Here is an 18,642-nt window from a genome sequence, read left to right on the forward strand (position 1 = left end):
TCTTTGGGCCTGTTGTGGACACACAACTTGAAATAAAAGGATACCGATACAGCAAAATCAATCGGTACCTTGCAGACAACAACTCAGAAACAACAGGCCTTCGGCGTTATCAGGGTAGCGGGGCAGCTAAAGCATCCACCCCTGAAAATACACCCTATCCTAACCGTACCACCAGCCAAGACGTGGGTAGTATAGAGGCAACAACAAAAATAGAGGCAGAGGTCCCCCTAACAAGGGCACCTCTACACTACCAAACAAGTGACTTACCCATACTTAATCCCGTCCACGAAACACCTGTCGGAGACTGGCTACATCAGTTCCATCAGTTGTGGCCAGACATCCCATCAGACCAATGGGTATTACAAATAATCAAACATGGATATTGTCTAGAACTGCTCCAAAAACCACCAAATATCCCACTAAAACGTTACTTCTTAAATCCACAGCATCTACATCTGCTGAGGGAAGAATTAAAGGCACTGCTTCAAAAAAGGGCCATAGAATTGGTCCCACGCAAACATCACAACAAAGGAGTCTACTCCCTTTATTTGATCATACCAAAGAAAGATGGCTCATTAAGGCCCATTCTGGACCTACGCCCACTCAATCAATACATACTATCTGAATACTTACATATGATTACATTGCAAGATGTACTACTGCTACTAAAAAAGGGCGACTTCATGACTGCAATCGACTTGAAGGACACTTACGCATTTCAATCCACCCTGCTCATCACAAATACCTTAGGTTTGTTGTAAGTGGGCGTCATTATCAATTCAAACTCCTTACATTTGAGGTAACAGCACCAAAGGTGTTCACAAAACGTTTAGCAGTAGTAGCTGCAAAATTACCATATTACATATTTTTCCATATCTAGATAATTTGCTGATCAATCGTCCAACTAAAGCAAAATGTCTAACAGACATGCAAATCACAATTGACCTACTACACCAATTGGGCTTCACAATCAATGCCACAAAATCCCAGCTCCAGCCGCTCCAGGTTCACCCATACCTAGGAGAGATACTCTATTTACTCTCAGGGACAGCTTACCCCAATCTACAAAGGGTTTTTCAATCTCCAAAACCAACTTGCTCTTTTACAGCCACATTGTCAACTACCAGTCAAAACAGTGATGCGCCTTCTAGAGATGATGGCATCATGCATAGCAAAAGTGCCTCATGCAAGACTGCACAAGACCTCTCCAAGAGTACATTGCAGTTGTCACGGGGGGGGGGGGAGGTTAACATCGAGGATCTAGTATTGTAGGTCCATCAAGCACTACACTGGTGGAGCATCTCAAACATACTAAAGGGAAGAGCCATTAAGGACCCAATCTTACAAGTAACAATCACAACCGACCAATCACTCATGGGGTGGAGTGCTCATATGAAGGACATTGTGGTCTGGGACACTGGACCACACAACAACAGACATTGCACATCAACATGTTGGAACTGTCTAAATGGCTCTCAAAGCTTTCTTCCCAAACATGACCAGGCTCAATGTCCTTCTGTGAACGGACAATATGTCAGCAATGTATTACATACAGAAACAAGTAGAGACCTTTCCATCTAACAGTCGCAGCTGGCACAGACAATATGGAAATTGGCAAACAGAAACCAAATACTCCTCCTGGCACAATATATACCAAGACCACTCTATTGTGGACCTTCTCAGCAGGACACACCAACAAGTCCACGAGGGGGAAATATACACTCCTTTAATAGAACGATATTTCCATTGATGGAGAACTCTCACAATAGCCTATTTGCCACTGCCGAAAACTCAAAATGCTTCCCCTCCAGACACCCACACCTGCAAACCAAGGGGAATTCTCTGTGGATTAACTGGTCAGGGATATTTCCTTATGCTTTTCTGCCTCTCCCACTCATCCAATACGTGGTCAGGAAACTCAGACAGACTTCATTAACCTTACTTCTCATAGCTCCGAAATGGGCTCTGCAGCCATGGTACACACCCCTATTGGAACTCTCCTTATTATCTCACAAGAAGCTACGCAACTACCCAAACCTCTTGCAGCAGGGAAAGGGTAAGACATCCCAATTTTCAACAGTTCAATCTTACAATCTGGCTCCTGAGGTCTTAGAGTTTGGATACCTGAACCTGCCTCCAGAATGTATGATTATTCTAAAGGTGGCCAAAAGACAAACCACAAGAACTTGCTATCCAGCAAAGTGAAAACGTTGTGTGCACTATTGTGCCTCACTGAACATTACCCCTTCTTCACCTAAAGAACAAGAACTAATCTGCTACTTGCTACATTTGTAAAAGGCTCATTTAGCATACACCCCCATCCGCCTTCATTTAGCAGCCATTGCAGCATATCACAAAACGTAAAGCACCAATTCCTTTTCCGCATTCCTGATTTCAAAGCCTTCATGGAAGGATTAGAAAGAATCATTCCACCTCGTACACCCACATGAAACTTATACATTGTACTAACAAGACTCGTGGGCCCACAGAGCTACTACATACCGGTCTAATAAAATGTTTTACTTGGAAAGAGGCTTTCCTTGTAGCGATAACATCTCGACAAAGGGTTAGCGAAATACATGCGCTCACTGTTTAAGTGCCATATTTCCAAGTGTTCTCAGATAAAGTGCGTTTACGCCCAAACCCAAAGTTCCTACCAAAGATGAGATCATCTTTCAATTTGAATCAAACTTTAGAGTTACCATTTTTTTTCCGAAACAAGAAACTGTAGCAGACAGTGCTTTACATACCCTTGATGTTAAACAAGCACTTCTGTAATATTTGGATTGCACAAAAGCCTTCAGAAAAAACACAACAATTGTTTTGTTTCTCAAAGCCACGGAAAGGAAATGCTATTTCTCAAACAAGAATAGCAAGATGGACGGTCAAATGTATCCAAATGTTTTATACTAAAGAAAAACTAACACTTGCAACCATGCCAAGGGCTCATTCACTACGTTAAAAATAAAAAGGAGCAAACATGGCTTTTCTAGGGAATATGCCTGTCAATGACATTTGCAAAGCAGCAACATGGGAAAACCCATACACTTTTACTAAACACAATTGTGTGGATGTTCAAGCTAGACAACAAGTTCTGGTTGGACAAACAGTCCTTCAAATATTATTTCAAACAAATGTTCTCATGCCTAAAGCCACCTCACAATAGGTACTGCTTTGCAGTCTATGCATAACATGTGTATCTGCAGTCAATACAGTCTATGAATGGTGTATGTTACTTACCCTGTAAGCATTCGATTCTCCCTGGCAGGTATTAGATGGTGGCAAAAATGCATACAAATACAGCATGTTCAACAGAAAAGACTTACTTAGCAGTCTATATCCTTACTCCGTATGTGGCATGGGGAAAAAACATTATCTAACAAAGAAACCGTTGAACATGCACAATACCTCGAGGGGGGAGAAGAGATGAAGCCAATCACTAAACTTGCTCAGAAACAACTTGCATAGTCCGAGCCCAACACTAAATGGCAGGAGTATGCATAGCATGTGAATCTGCAGCTCTACACGCTGCGAATAGATGCTTACAGGGTAAGTAACATACTCCTTATTGGTGTATCTCTGTGTCCTGTGCTTGTTTTGTCCAGTTTTTTACATTGTCAAGAAAGGATAGTACGATGATTAAGTCATTTGTTATGTAGACCAGAGGCAATCAGTGGTCTAAGGTCCTTACAGAGTGGAATTGCCCAAAGCATTAGTAAGTGATAGAATGGTCTGTGAGAGTTCAGTTTTTTTTAAATTTCCTAATTTCTTCTTTTTTTCCAGTGGATAAAGATCGGCGCCAACATTTCTAATTTCAGCTTTGCCCCAAGCACCATTCTTTTTCACCTAGGACATGCTGGTAGGTGATATGAGATGCTGCTTCATCCTCTCTTTACATGGCAGATGCCAATTGTTACTTGGGTAATGCACTCGCCACAGGGCTAAGTATGGTCTATATTTGCCTCATCCCTTACTTTTCAGAAGAACCATCATCACTTATGCACAATACACTAATCGATTGATTGATTGATTGATTGGCTTTATTTCGGTATACAAATACCATAAAAGCAGTGCAAAAATACAATTTACAATAAGTGTCATATACAATCTATTTACACACAATTGATAAAAACAGGGGAAAAAATTGATTGAGAGAGTTAAACAAGGATTAAATTGACAAGAAAAGCCTTCTATTACGAATCAACCAAGCCCATTTCAAGAATTTTGACACAGCACATACGATCACGGGGGATGTGTCAGTCATTAAAATACGCATTGCCACTATACACTGACGAATGCCCAAGAGTCTGCAAAGTGGTTTTAGCCAACGAATCCTCGGGGCACAATAGTCTGGGCATTCAAAGAAGATGTGGGCTACAGACTCTACACGAGTAGAACAGGATGCAGAGAAAGGTGAAAGTTGGTGAGGCCGCTTCCAGCGGGCGACTACCTCCCCTACTGGCAAAGTCCCCACACGGAACTTGAAATACAGGGTACGGTCAAACGGAATGGAGATAATGTCTAGATAGGGTTTGTATGCCACCACATCCTTTATTCTCACAAAAGCTACAGTTGCGTTGCAATGGCGAGAGTCTAGATGTAGTTTCGCAGAGACCCAGTTCCAATACAACTTTTTAATAGTAGCCTTTGGAGGGGCAGTTTTTGTAGACCAAGCATCGGGTAACCCTATCTCCATTAATAATCTTTTGACGTCCCTCAACCATTTGATCCTAGACCACCCTGCCATGTCCATAACCTCAGATAGAGCTTCCGCATAAGAGACCAATTCGGGCACCCGCCATATCCTTGCCCAAAGAAGCAGTGGGCAAAGTTGAGCTTGATCCCTGATAGGTCTGCAACCTAAATCCAGCAGTACTGGCACAGTTGGAGTCTCCGTGGCAGGGCCATCCGGTCTTTCAAGAACTTGTTTTCTGATTTGACTATTGGATCCAGGTTGCAGGTGCCCCACAACTCCGCCCCGTATAGAGCGGCACTGACCCCTCTCGCTTTATATATTTCCACTACTGGGGCAAGGGTTTACTGGATGAGGAGCGTTGTTTCTTAAGTAGTGAACCTCCTACCCTTTTGTGGCCCAGTAGCATTTTATAGATGTGTGGATTCCAGGAAAGGGAGTCATTGAGGCGGATACCCAAGTAGTCAAATTCGGAATCTCTCTTTAATGGCTCGGAATTCAAGGTCGGAAGTCTGCCAAGTTTCCTGGGGGGATTCATAACCAGAAACTTGGTTTTATCGGTGTTAATTACTAGCCCTCTCAACAGACAAAACTCCTGAAAACTATTTAGAAGGCCCTGCAGACCCATGGGGGACTTTGACATAAGGAGAGCGTCATCTGCAAAAAGCAGTGTTGGGATCCGTTTACCCGCCAAGGAGGGAGCGTCCGAGGGAGTTCCAAGCAGATGGTCAACCACACCGTTTACATAAAGCGAAAACAGGGTGGGCTCTAAGAAACATCCCTGTCGGACACCCCTTCCCACAGGGATCCTTTCTCTTTTTTCACCCTTCGTGCCCCAGCGCACCTGTGCAAAGTTGCCATCGTGAAGTTTTACCAGTAGGGAGAGAATGTACGAGGGCAACCCTAAGTCTAACAAGACCTTCCATAACTTCTCCCTGGGAACCAGGTCGAAGGCAGTCTTTAATCACCTATTAACCCAGGACCACCTATTAACCCCGAAGCTGTCCTACATAACCGCTTTACTACGGACTGCGTTAGATCTAGTTATTTTGGGACGGTATTCCTGTGTGCTTGGGTTGGGAGTTGAACTTTATTAGTCTTACAATGTTGTCTTAGATCTTCAATTGTTTTTAAGAGAGGTGCCCTTTGTGTGGACAAAGTCATTAAATAATTAACATGTTTAAGTCATCTGCTTTCCAGAATGTCACTCTATTAATATGTGTAAAATCTGTTTGTAGATGCCAGAAATTTTAAAAAGAGGGGTAGAGACTATATCCCATTCGGGGCAAAAAATGGGGGTGGTAGGAAAATACCTTCTTGATCCATCTATTCTATCAGTGTGAAGAATCCTGAATTGTATACATCTGCAATTAACCTGACTAGTTCTCAACAACTCAGATGGCAATACTAGAGGGAGTTCTGAATCTTGGTATCACAATCTCTTCCTCCACATCAAGGGCATCTCAATCAACTTGTTTGATATCCAGGCACTATTCCCCATTTAAATCTTCCTCAGTGTCTGGGTTTTTGAGTTCACTGATTGTTTCCCCATCACACCCCAACACTGAGCATAACAACTTTCTTCATCCCAGGATCCTTTGGGCCGCTGCAATAAGGGGCTTCTTACATTTCCTGAGTTAGAAGAAGACACTGACCCAACCACCTCAGTGCAATCCTGCGGTTCAATTCCCTGTATCAAGATCCTTGGGGTCACTACGCCCCCTATTTGACTACTTCCTGTGGGAAGTAAGCATTACGCTGTACGAGAATTCCTAAGCATGCCATCACCAAGATGGCTACATCTGGAAAAAGTGTCCTCTTCACAGTAGCACACCTTGTGTGTGGCACTAGCCTGGAGGTCGCAAGCCTACCCAACTAGCTAAATTTCCCACCTCTCCAGATGCCAATGGGGTCCTGAACAAAGGGGGGTGGCTACCTCTCCTGTGAGGGAAGCCAGATTCGTCTTCCAAAAGCGGCAGTTCTTTGAAGCCTGCCGGCCTAGGAAGGGTAATCAACATGTCATCCTGTGGGAGGGGGTGTTGCACCCTTTTCCCAGACAGCCTTTTGTTCTGGTCCACCTGAGAGCAGAGACTCCCACCCTAGGATATCAAAACAGTGTCTCTGGTGGCAGGCTGGCAGAAACCAGTCAGGGAGCACACCAGAGGCTGGTAGGTTTTCAGGGGGTCACCCCATATATTGGTAAATCTATCTATGGGATCAGTGTGGGTTTATCAATACAAGATGTTTGATACCAAATAACCCTATTTTCAGTGAAGCCATCATGTAGTTGGGGAACTCGTTTTCACCTGTGTCCAGCACGTTTTAAAATGGCTTCCCTGCCCACATGCACTGGCAGTAATAGGACGGACCAGCACAAAGGCATATCTGCTCATGCTGGTATGCCCTTGCATGTAAATATTCAGCACCCTGCCTTAGGGCTGCCAGGCTTGATGTGAGGGTGACTTACAAATATCACATGTTGTGTTTTCTCTTTCGTCTGCACCAATACATGCAGCCTGCAATGACAGCCTTGCATGTGCTTGGTGAGGGGTCCCTTAGGGTGGTACAGGTTGTGCTGCTATCTTATGGGACCCCCTTAAGTACCTCAGGCCCTAGGTACCAGGGGTACCATTTACTAGGGACTCATAGAGGGTACTATAGGTTTTGCCAATTGGAGAAACAATTGTACAGTTTTGGGAAAGCGCTCTGGCACTAGGGACCTGCTTAGCAGAAACCCAGTGCACTTCCAGTTGAAATCACATCAGTTACCTGGCAAAAAGTTGGGGTGACGAGGTCAAAAAGGGCTTCTTTCCTACACACTGGAATTTCTTTTACTTTCCAGTGTGAGAGATTTTGCACCTGGTGTTTAGAGGAGCAGGTGAATCTGTGAACGTGTCATGAAGCATTGGTACTACATTATACATTTGGAAAAATGTGTTATTTACTTTTTATCTATTGAAGTACTATTGGCTCCCATCATCAACTACCAAAATGTCCTTTCTAAACATCTCTTTTAAGGATTCTCTTGTTAAGGAGTTTCTTGAAGGCTGGATATTCAGGAGGGTTGAATCCCTCTCACATTTTACAGATGTACAACTAATAGAAAGTTTACATTCTATCCAACTGATGTAATCTTTTCTTGATCACAGCCCTCCTGGACCAACACATCCTTTTATTGAAAGGCACTAGAAAAATATGTACCCTAGTTAAGCCTCCTTGTCCTGGGAGTTAAATATTCTGTTGCCCAAACTATTCGGGACTTCCCTTTCAGCCCATGTAAACATCACACCTTCAGCACTTGTGATAGTAGGTGCTTTTCTTTGGAGCTATTGATGCAGCAAGGAGGTTGAGCAAAAATAAAGCATTTTTGTAGAGATTCTTATCATAGAGGTTGCCGTAGAACTAGTGTCTCTATGCACTCAGTCTAGTTTTCTGCCTTTAACACTTTCATATGAACAAGGGTGTTTTGTCACCTACTTTCTCCCCAATTTCATCAGGCAGGAAAGTGTGTGCACTGCTTAGATGTTAAGAGCGCCTTAAGTTGTTTGTTTATTTTTAATGTTTTTTAGACAAGTAAGCGAAATAGTTTTTTGTTCGTCATGAAGCTGGGTTGGTTTCATAATATACTACTTCTTGATGGGTCGTTATTAGTATCATAGCCTGTGTATAATAAAAGTGAATTGACCTTCACCAGGCATATTCTACCATGGGAAAGCAGCTAGTGCTGCCCTTAAAAGTAACTTCCTTCTGGGATATTTGACAGACTGCTGCCTGGAGATCATTTCACTCATTTGTGCATCACTACGTTATGTACTGTGGCTCTTTTTGTGTTGTGGCTGCAGTCCAGATACCATAATTGGTCAGGATTCATTAAGTAATATATTGTGCCTAGATGTCCATCTTGACTCACTAGGTTTGTGGTTCACGTCCTCTAAGGTTGTTTTTCCCTTCTCTGTTGTACTCTCCTTGTGAAAGAAATTCCTTTGTTTCTCTACCATGCAGTTTGTAGTACCTCTCAATTTTTATGGTTTTTATCAGATGAAGAAATAGTGAATGAATTTTAAACAATCCTGAATGTGTTTGCATATTACTTCAACTGCATGCAAATGATAGATTCACAAGTAAGCCAACCCTCAGGTTTGTTACACTTTTTAAATCTCATTAAACCTATGCTAAAATGTGAGACAAACTGTGCGCGACTATGCTGACCTTGAGCGTATGGGTTAATAAGCAGATCTCCATGGGGTTGCAAACATGTTTCGACCCAAGAGAATGTATGGAAATAGTCCACTATTTTAGGATCTGTTTGATTAACATCCATTTACTTTGTCTATTTTTGCAGCTATGCTGGGACTTATGTACGTCTACTGGACCCAGCTAGACATGTTTCAGACACTGAAGTACCTTGCCATCCTAGGTACACTCACATTCCTGGCAGGCAATCGGATGCTAGCTCAAAAGGCAGTCAAGAGGTAAGAATGTGCTCATCTTCCCCTTCTGCATGAAAATATGGCAATGCTCACGGAGATTTGATTGTACGCACAGCATCATTCTGGCAGAAATGCATCATTTTAGCGCTAAAAACCTTTGCAAGTCCATTCATTTTATTGTTCAGATTCACTGGAGATACATATGAATGGGAATAAAATCGGATGTATGAAAAAGAATAAATGTTGCAATGTTAAGTATCCGAACCAAATGCTATTTATTGTTTTACAGAGATCTGTCAATGCTGTTGCTTGTACATTTCTGTCTCCCATATCCAATTGGGTGGTCAGTTGAGAGCATGAATTGGTGTCCTCTGATAGAAATTACACTTGAGAATGGGAATCTATCAGACCAAGATAGTTACGTGGGCATTTTGTATATCCACATCTCAGTTGTGCGATGCAGGGCTCCTCTGCCTCTCCTCCTGTGAATGTGTCGCCAAAGGAGTTACAATATTAAACAACTTTCTAGAAGAGTTTTATTCATTTCTCATTTAAGGGAGGAGATTAGGTGCTACAATCACGGCTTACATGGAAGGGAAAATAACGTGCAGGATAGAGCGGTCACCTCGAACTTTAATTTCCAATATAGCCACACCAGAAATCCCAATTTGGGTGTCAAGAATAGTCACTGACTTTTAAATGTTTCTGTTCATTTGGCATTTGGAACTGAGCTACCAATGAGAGGGTACAGTACTTCAAAACTCGTTTGGGTTGTGATAGCTGTATCAGAGTATTGGAAATAAGAAGCTTCAGCAGATTAGGTTTAGAGCATATTAGATATAAAATATGTTTGCAGTATATTCATAAGTTGTAAGAAAATAAAATGCAGTTAACAGGCTGACCAGTGAGCAATCGATCTTTAACCAATATCCGAAAATCCCAGAGTTTTGCTCTAAGCAATATGTTTTTGTGATAGTTTTGAATGACTAAAGGTGCAAACACGCTAATAACCTTTCTATCTGTAAGTATCGATAGAACTTGTATTTATTTAATGCTAATTATGTCACCGAATATGCATAGTGTAGCTTTAAGATAATGATTCCACATTTCCCTGGTGCTAATGGATTGTATGAACCTATAAGAAATGTGATGGGAAGCAGAGGTGAACTTAACTGAATTTATCAATTTGCATCATGGTAACTATTATTCAGTTGCAGCTGCTTACAAAGGAAATGTGATTGTAATAATTAGGCAGAGGTGCGCGCCTAATTTGTTTCTAGATATTAGCAGAAGGAAACTTGTATTGCTCTGGGGTAGGTAATTAGTTGGAACTCCCTTCACTTTCGTTATTGCAAAGCTTAGTTTGTGCTCAGTCATTTTTGAAGCTGAATGTTATCTGAGCTTTTTGTTACAGACAATAAAGTCTGTGGATGTATGTGTGGAATGTTGGGGACGGAATGTTTCAAGAAGAAAGTTAAATCATATCCAAAATTCTGGTCCTGTTAAATTAAGGAGGACAACATGAGTGTCAGAGGAAAAAAGTAATATTTAAAGGCAAAATAAAAAAGACTAAATTAGATTTTGGAATGGTTAAATTAAGTCAAGCTCTTCTTATATCTCACGTATAAAACTAATAAAGTTGAAAAGTATTATACTTGGAAGCTAGACAGTCAAGTTACCAGACTTGCTTAGTGTACATGCGACAAACTGAGTTTCTCTAACATTGAATCTTCCATAGATTCACATACTTGAATCGTTCCCCGTTGTCAAGCTGGGAATTCCTGGTTACTGTAAATACTGTTGAAATGACCATATGCCCAACATCAGTATGCTTCTATCGCCTCTATTTTGTGTACATCATGACCCCTCCCACCCCACCTTTTCATCTTTCCTGAACTTCATCCTTCCCTAAAGTCAGCTTCCACAAACTGACTTGTTTTTAGCGGCTTGTGTATTTGTTTCCACTCTCTGGCCCTGGGCAACATTGTCCTTCATCAACTGCCATTACGACAGAAAAGGAAAAAGATCTCCCCTATTTGTGGACAAAATATTTATACGATGATCTGAAAAATCAGTGCATTTATCACCTTTAGCCAGGTCATAAAGCATTGCGCTGTGATATCGGTAAGACTTTTATTCCCAAAGTTAGCTCTATCTTCTGGAGAAAAATTAAGTTTCCTCTTCCAAAGGAGATACTCCCTCTGTGGAGGATTTCTGTAAAGTGCTCCTTCAAGCACTTACACGAATGCAGCACTAAAAAACTGATTCGTGTGAAGCTTCCTCAGCTGGGGTTTACCTCCGAAGTGCCTGCACCACCTCCTACAAGGAAAAGACAAGCTCCTCTTCAGAGGTTTAAAAAAGGGCGAGAAATACCCTGCACAGAAGTTGATGTGAGAATCCAGCTGTTCTTATGTCTTGATAGACGTCCCACTTAATCATTGTTGATGAGGATATTAACATTGATGACCACTTCAAAAGCCTAGCATTGTTGGAGCGTCCCGTTGTCAACATCCAAGGAAATCACATGGATGGTAAGACCCTCCTTTTTCAAAAACACCATTGATGGCTGCATCCTCATCAGAAACACCAACTAAATCACCATCGACAACGTCTCCAGTAGCACTCTCATTATTAACAGCTACATAGACGACAAACTCAACGCAGATTTGCGTGTTCCAGCCCTACCATTTTCTCATTCACCCATGAAGATAATGTCCTGGACTCTAAGCAGGAAGTTGATGTCTGCAAACTAAAGCAGCTCTCTGGCATTGCCTGTAGTCTTTGCTACTTAGGTGTGCACTATGTTCCTTAAAACAAAGAAGGGGTTAATGAGGAGGGCTAATTTCTACAAGACTATATGCTAATCTGCCCAGATAATCGTACCCGGAGTTCTCTGAAGAAGCTTTGACCAATGTGCCACTATAGTGAACCCCTAATAATGCAGGTACTGGTTGCCTAAGCTTCATGTCTATGCTTCAGTAGGTGATCTAGACTTTGCAAAAGCCGATTCCACAGCAACCCGAGCTCTAGTCTCCACTTGGTCCCCTGTCAGGACCCCAGGCCACTTCCATGTCAGCTAAAAAAAATTCTAACCTCAAGCTTGGGCATTCAGGAATGTTCCTCCAGGACTGGCATGTTAACACTGGTTCTCCTTCTCAGTTTCAGCAATTCATCCTTTGTCCTCAGCAAAAACAATAGTACCGCTACAAAGTGTCTCGCTGTCTGTGATGTTAGGACTTTGGATCCAACGGTTGCTGACTGCTTAACTCTGGTACACCACAACTTCGAGTCTCCATTGTCCGTGATGGATGCTCAACCATCAAGTCAAACTAAACACCGTGCAGGAATAGGCTACTTCCTAGTCAAGATTCTGTCTAAGACCGAACGTGCAGTGCATTACCTCCCCATGCTGACGGGAATCCTCTGGTCCTCCACCAACAACTTTAAGGAGACAGTAAAGGCCAGGGTGGTCACTGCCCGAATAAAGAAGTTCTATGAGCTTGCTTCCAACAATACAGTTAAAACAGTTGCCTTCCTTTGCAGGCATGCCTGCCTTACGGTGTCGGGGTTTAGACCCGAGGTGCAGCAGCACTTCTTAAACTATTCTTGTGGTGGAGAGCATCTGTTTGGCCCGAGGACGACCAGGTGCTCGAAAAAATCAAAAAGGACTTAGTGCATTACTAACGTCATGGGCCCCCAACGGTCCCCCTGTCCCAAATCTGACTTTCGTAGGTCAGAGACCCCTGTACAAACAGCATCAACAATCCTCTCATGGCCTTGCAGCTTAAGGCCTAACACATAGGAGCCTATGGGTAATATGGATGTGAGAAGGTCAGAAGTGGCTCTGTGGGCAGGGCCTCCACTGCAAAACAGTGACTCCCTCTACCTTCCCTAACCCCCCCAACGGATGCCCCCTTTGTCATGCATTGCTTGTACCGTCACATATTAAATCACTCATGAAACGTTTAATGTAATGTAAATGTATTGGCATTTATATAGCGCACTACTTACCCGTAGGGTCCCAAGGCGCTTCGACCGCTGCGAAACCCTTCCTGGCTTCCCTGAGAGATGGTCCCTTAATGGGTATCTCCAGGGTGAGACCAGGCATCCCCGGCGGTCTGGTGGGGCCGTTAGTGAAGATGAGGCAAGCTAATGCCCAGAGTTGCCGAGTATGGTCGCTGATCAGAGTGGGCACCGAGGTGAGAGAATTATCGAGTCCGCTGACCCTGGTCCAGAAACCTGCCGCGCCGGGAATCGAACCCTGGTCCCGGGCATGACTGCATTGATAACATCTGAAATTACATCTTGATAACACTGTTCATGGCAAGGGCACGAGTTACAGTTACTTGAGATAACTATAACCGGTGAATTTCAATGGATTTGTCAGTTGAAAACATTATGTTTTAAATAACAATTTCACCTGACTATAACGTCCTTTTAAAGTTTGTTGTTCAGTGAATTTCTAAAGTTTAAAAAAAAATATAAAGTAAGATATTATTACAATTCCAAACTATAACGTCACTTTAATCTTTGTATGTATGTATGTATGCATGGATGGATGGGTTGGGTGGGGTAGACATGGATGGATGGATTGATTTTTTGGTTAACCCTCTTCTGCCATTGGTCTGTATGATTCAAAAAAGGGGGTGGTGATGAACAGAGTGTCTGAATTAAGCAGACCACTCTTACCCAGTCCAAAGATCAGGGCTTGATCCGTCACCGTTATTTATCTCACTGCACCATCCCAGCTCAGAACCTGGCTATATGCAAATCAGTCTGTCCCTGGCCCAGTGCATCATGGGAACAGGGCAGACTAAACTACCAAGCCAATTCTTCACCAGAAAGGAGACAAGCTACCGGGGACCGGTTTCTGGCATTTCAGCCGTCTTCGGCCCGGCTTGCTTGAATCCTGATGGAGCAGTGAGAAAGGGACTCATGTCTGAGTATACCCTGCCACACCTATAGTGGCCAAAAACGATTCAAAAAAGGGGGTGGTGATGAACAGAGTGTCTGAATTAAGCAGACCACTCTTACCCAGTCCAAAGATCAGGGCTTGATCCATCACTGTTATTTATCTCACTGCACCATCCCAGCTCAGAACCTGGCTATATGCAAATCAGTCTGTCCCTGGCCCAGTGCATCATGGGAACAGGGCAGACTAAACTACCAAGCCAATTCTTCACCAGAAAGGAGACAAGCTACCGGGGACCGGTTTCTGGCATTTCAGCCGTCTTCGGCCCGGCTTGCTTGAATCCTGATGGAGCAGTGAGAAAGGGACTCATGTCTGAGTATACCCCTTGCTCATTGCACCATCAGGATTCAAGCAAGCCGGGCCGAAGACGGCTGAAATGCCAGAAACCGGTCCCCGGAAGCTTGTTTCCTTCCCAGTATAAGAATTGGCTTGGTGGTTTGGTCTGCCCTGTTCCCATGATGCACTGGGCCAGGGTCAGACTAATTTGCATATAGCCAATTTCTGAGCTGGGATGGTGCAGTGAGCTAAAAAACGGTGATGGATCAAGCCCTGATCTTTGGACTGGGTAAGAGTGGTCTGCTTAATTCAGACACTCTGTTCATCACCACCCCCTTTTCTGAATCATTTTTGTCCACCATAAGCGTGGAAGGGTATACTCAGATGTGAGTCCCTTGCTCATTGCACCATCAGGATTCAAGCAAGCCGGGCCGAAGACTGCTGAAATGCCAGAAACCGGTCCCCGGAAGCTTGTTTCCTTCCCAGTATAAGAATTGGCTTGGTAGTTTGGTCTGCCCTGTTCCCATGATGCACTGGGCCAGGGTCAGACTAATTTGCATATAGCCAATTTCTGAGCTGGGATGGTGCAGTGAGCTAAAAAACGGTGATGGATCAAGCCCTGATCTTTGGACTGGGTAAGAGTGGTCTGCTTAATTCAGACACTCTGTTCATCACCACCCCCTTTTCTGAATCATTGGTCTGTATGAGTCATTTACATTCTACTTCTATCCATGGCTGCATGGGAAAAGGGTCAGTCCATTTTGGCCACTGGCTTTCTTGTCCTGTGAGAGGTGACATTTGTCTAATCACAGGTTCACTCGCCTGAAAATGAATATGGTTCATTGTCAGCTGGTGGTTCAGTCCTGTAATTTTCAAATTTATTTCGTACATATCCCCTTTCATGTATTTCTCTCATCTTTTATCAAAAACATATTCCAGCTCCCCAGATTGGTGATAACAGACCGCTTTCTTGCCATTCCTCTCACCTTCAGTACGCTGGCTACTGCTCCGCCAGTGCCTCTTATTCTGGCAGCCATCATGGAACTGGGTACTGTCCTCAGTGTATCATTGTTTTACCAATCCAACACTTTAGTTTGTAACATGGTGGCCATGATGTAACTTTAAAACAATGATATACTATGTACAGTACCACGGCAAGAGGCTGCCCTCTGCCCTGTTTCATTTGATTGTAGCCACATGCCCCATGTATCTTGTACATGTTGATTAATTTTGTATGTCTTATTGTCTTGAGTAAGTGGGTGAGTACATGAAAGTGTCATTAGTTGGATGACTAGGTCTACCAGTGAAAAGATGAGTGGCAGTTATTGTATATTGACTTACTGAGTACCAAAGCCCACCAGTGACTTAAGAGACACTTTATTTTATAAACCAGACTAATTGGCATTTCCAGGACTTGTTACCATTACTTGCAATATGAGATCTGCTAACCTCTGATAGCAGGGCTTTTGATCGATGAAACAATTTGAAGCAGTAAGGCTTTGTGACCACCTTCTCTCTCAATCACTAAAATGACATGCTAACCTTGGTCTTTCTCGTATCCACATTAATTTTTTTTCTCGTGCATGAACATTGTGATGCTTAAAAGCATGTCTCGAGAGCTCTGTCCTCTGCTTAAGTGTTCTGTGAGACTTTCCTGTTTCCTTTTCTGAACTTGCCCTGTTGTGCTTCTCACTGTCATGTGATGCTTTCTCTCCTCCTTTCCTTTTTGGCAGGATCGCAGCTGAACAAAGCAGTAGGTTGGCAAAGTATAGAACCCTCCGGTAAACAGGGTTTGCTATAGAGCGAGAAGCTCTACAGGAAAGTAAGAGCATGTTTCACAACTTTGTGTCACCACTCACCGCAGTGACCCTCCATTATGCCCGCCTCATCCCTGTCATGTCCTTTTCCGCCATCATTGTGTTTCCTCTGTTCCATTTCCAGTCGCCTAGTCCCCTCAGTCATACGAAGATTAACTCTTAATTTAGCGCACAGGAGTGCCTCGGTGCTGTGAGTTTTCAACAGTTCTGTCAACGTTTGTTATTCACACACTCATCAATTCTAACCCCCAAAAAATGCTGTTAACGTGCTGAAAACTGAAAGCTTTTTGATTGCAGTGGTGCAACCTTGTGACAGTGTAACATCAATATACACTAATGTGCAAATTGTGTTTCATTTCATATGCCTAATTTTTTTCCTTATTAAGTGTTTCTATCATGATCCAAGGAAGCCTGAAACGTTCATGTTTTATGACTTTAAAACAATGGCACTTTTTCCTAAGGCTTATTCAACCACTTTAAAGATCTCCCCCAGTCCGCAGGGTTTTGACTACTCTCAAACAGGTTCATTAAGTCGTAAGCCTCTTGTTTCTTCTATATGACAGCCTTCACCACACTATTTTCCAGTACTACCACAAGACAAATAGCTCAATAAAAAGCTAATGAAAAGCCGCACTAAATGTATTTCGCCAGCAGATGAGGGCACTTACTCGTCTTCTTTTTCCATTAAATGTGTTGGTCAGACTAGTGTAATTAGTTTTAATTTTCACTAACGAAGACTAAGTGTCTGAGACACAATAAAGTACAGTTCCATATCAGTACTAGCATCAGTCCCATTCACATGCATTCACGTAATCTGAAGTTGTTGTTTAGCTTCAAAATCATAGTGAAGCCCTATTTGTGGTTAATGTAGTGTCTGAAATCAATCGCCCTCCGTCCTGGTTTACTTTTAACATGTAGTGTTGGGACAAGTTTCTTGACTCAAATGGAACAGTTCACATCCTAACATACTGTTAAAATATTGAAGCTGATTGGTGAGTCAGATGCAAAAATAGATTGCTCACATTTCCATTGGATAAACGAATTCAGGAGAACTTGACATGTAGATGCCTCTGACTTGAAAAAATACATTGTGTTGCCTTTTTCATTAATTACTGGACACTTGTTTTCTCTAGACACGTGGTACTATCGCCTAGTACCCCTTGCCATGAAGTTGAGCCCTGCCGTAGGCACCCTTTAGCAAATCTCCTTTGAGACACACCCTATTCAGTATTAACCAAGCACCAGCCACGCCCAGGTTCACTATTGAAGTATTCTCTCGTATGCTTCACCTATGCTTATGATATACATGGCTGAGAAGCGCTACTGTTGGTAGGCAGAATATATCTGGACATCCGTCAGCAATTCTATAATATGATATTGGGGGAAAATAGACCTGTGAAGAAATTATCACTGAGTAGCGTGTATCCATTGAAGCATTGTCTTTCTAGCACTACATTACAGCAAACGTGACATTCCATGTATGATCTCTCTGGTTAAATAAAGCTATTCCAACATAGGCTTAAAAGGTGGTGGCTTGTTCCACCCCAGTTATCTACCACACTTTTCTTTATGCTACAACATTGTTGCACTAACACCCCCCTCCACCCTTTGCCCCTTGAGACCCTAATGGCTGAGTAGTGCACTTTAACAACCCCTGATTGATTGATTGAACATTAAGGAAATTGAGAAAACACAACTCTACTTGTGCCATCTAGTTACATAACTTGCAGATATCTTCATTATTGTTGTGTTGTAACACTCTGCATACTGTTATATTATTATACTGCAATTCAGTATTACATGGGAAAACTACTCCTAGTTTCCATCACAGAGAAAATGAATGTACATTTATTCTTCTCAAACACTTCAGCCCGTTGACAAAGCAGTACTAGATCACTTCATGTGTGTTATTTGACTTATATTGTGTGACATATTTCTGTACCATACCCCCCCCCCCTTCCTACGAGAAGCCAAGCCGGGCTTTGACACCCTACAGGAGCTAGGCGTTTTGAGTTAAGCACTCTCACTGACTGATCATATGGACAATAATTCGGCTGTAAGACAACTAAGCCAATTACCAATTTGTACCAGTCAGTATTAATCTGTTTGCCTTTGCAGCATAGGATCTTATAATGCTTTCTTTGTTTTATTATAGAACCACTTAAGTACATTTTTGATTTTCTTGGGAGGATGCATCTGCTTTATACAATACCGTTAGTGTGAGCCTCTCCTTAGTTACTGCTTGAGGTTTTAGTCTCATGAATTTGGATTTTTGTAGGAAAGATCAACAGGCAAGCAGACTTTCTCGAGGAATTGTATTTGCTTTTTCACGAAGGTAACATTTTCTACAGGTGAGATCAAGCAATGATATCAACAGACTAATACATATCAAATATATTTTTATTAAAAATAGTATAAACCCAACAAGGGCACTATACAGCAGTACGCAAATCC

The 18,642-nt window shown here is 42.6% G+C and overlaps 1 protein-coding gene across 2 annotated transcripts in view; it reads left to right on the forward strand.

The window, feature by feature from the left end:
• RPN2 (ribophorin II) overlaps positions 1-18,642 on the forward strand; it is a 205,515-nt gene that overhangs the window by 182,581 nt on the left and 4,292 nt on the right. Inside the window, exons 15-17 of one of the 2 annotated variants that reach the window (XM_086932229.1) lie at positions 3,784-3,859; positions 9,036-9,165; positions 16,105-16,188. In XM_086932229.1, the coding sequence (XP_086788355.1) occupies positions 3,784-3,859; positions 9,036-9,165; positions 16,105-16,156 (258 nt within the window). In that variant the 3' untranslated portion in view covers positions 16,157-16,188. Of the gene's footprint in view, positions 1-3,783; positions 3,860-9,035; positions 9,166-16,104; positions 16,189-18,642 lie in introns of those variants that run through there. The other variant, XM_086932228.1, reaches the window with a different exon arrangement.

This window comes from Lissotriton vulgaris, chromosome 7 (genome assembly GCF_964263255.1).
Source record: "Lissotriton vulgaris chromosome 7, aLisVul1.2, whole genome shotgun sequence".
In the NCBI taxonomy this organism is placed as follows: Eukaryota; Metazoa; Chordata; class Amphibia; order Caudata; family Salamandridae; genus Lissotriton; species Lissotriton vulgaris.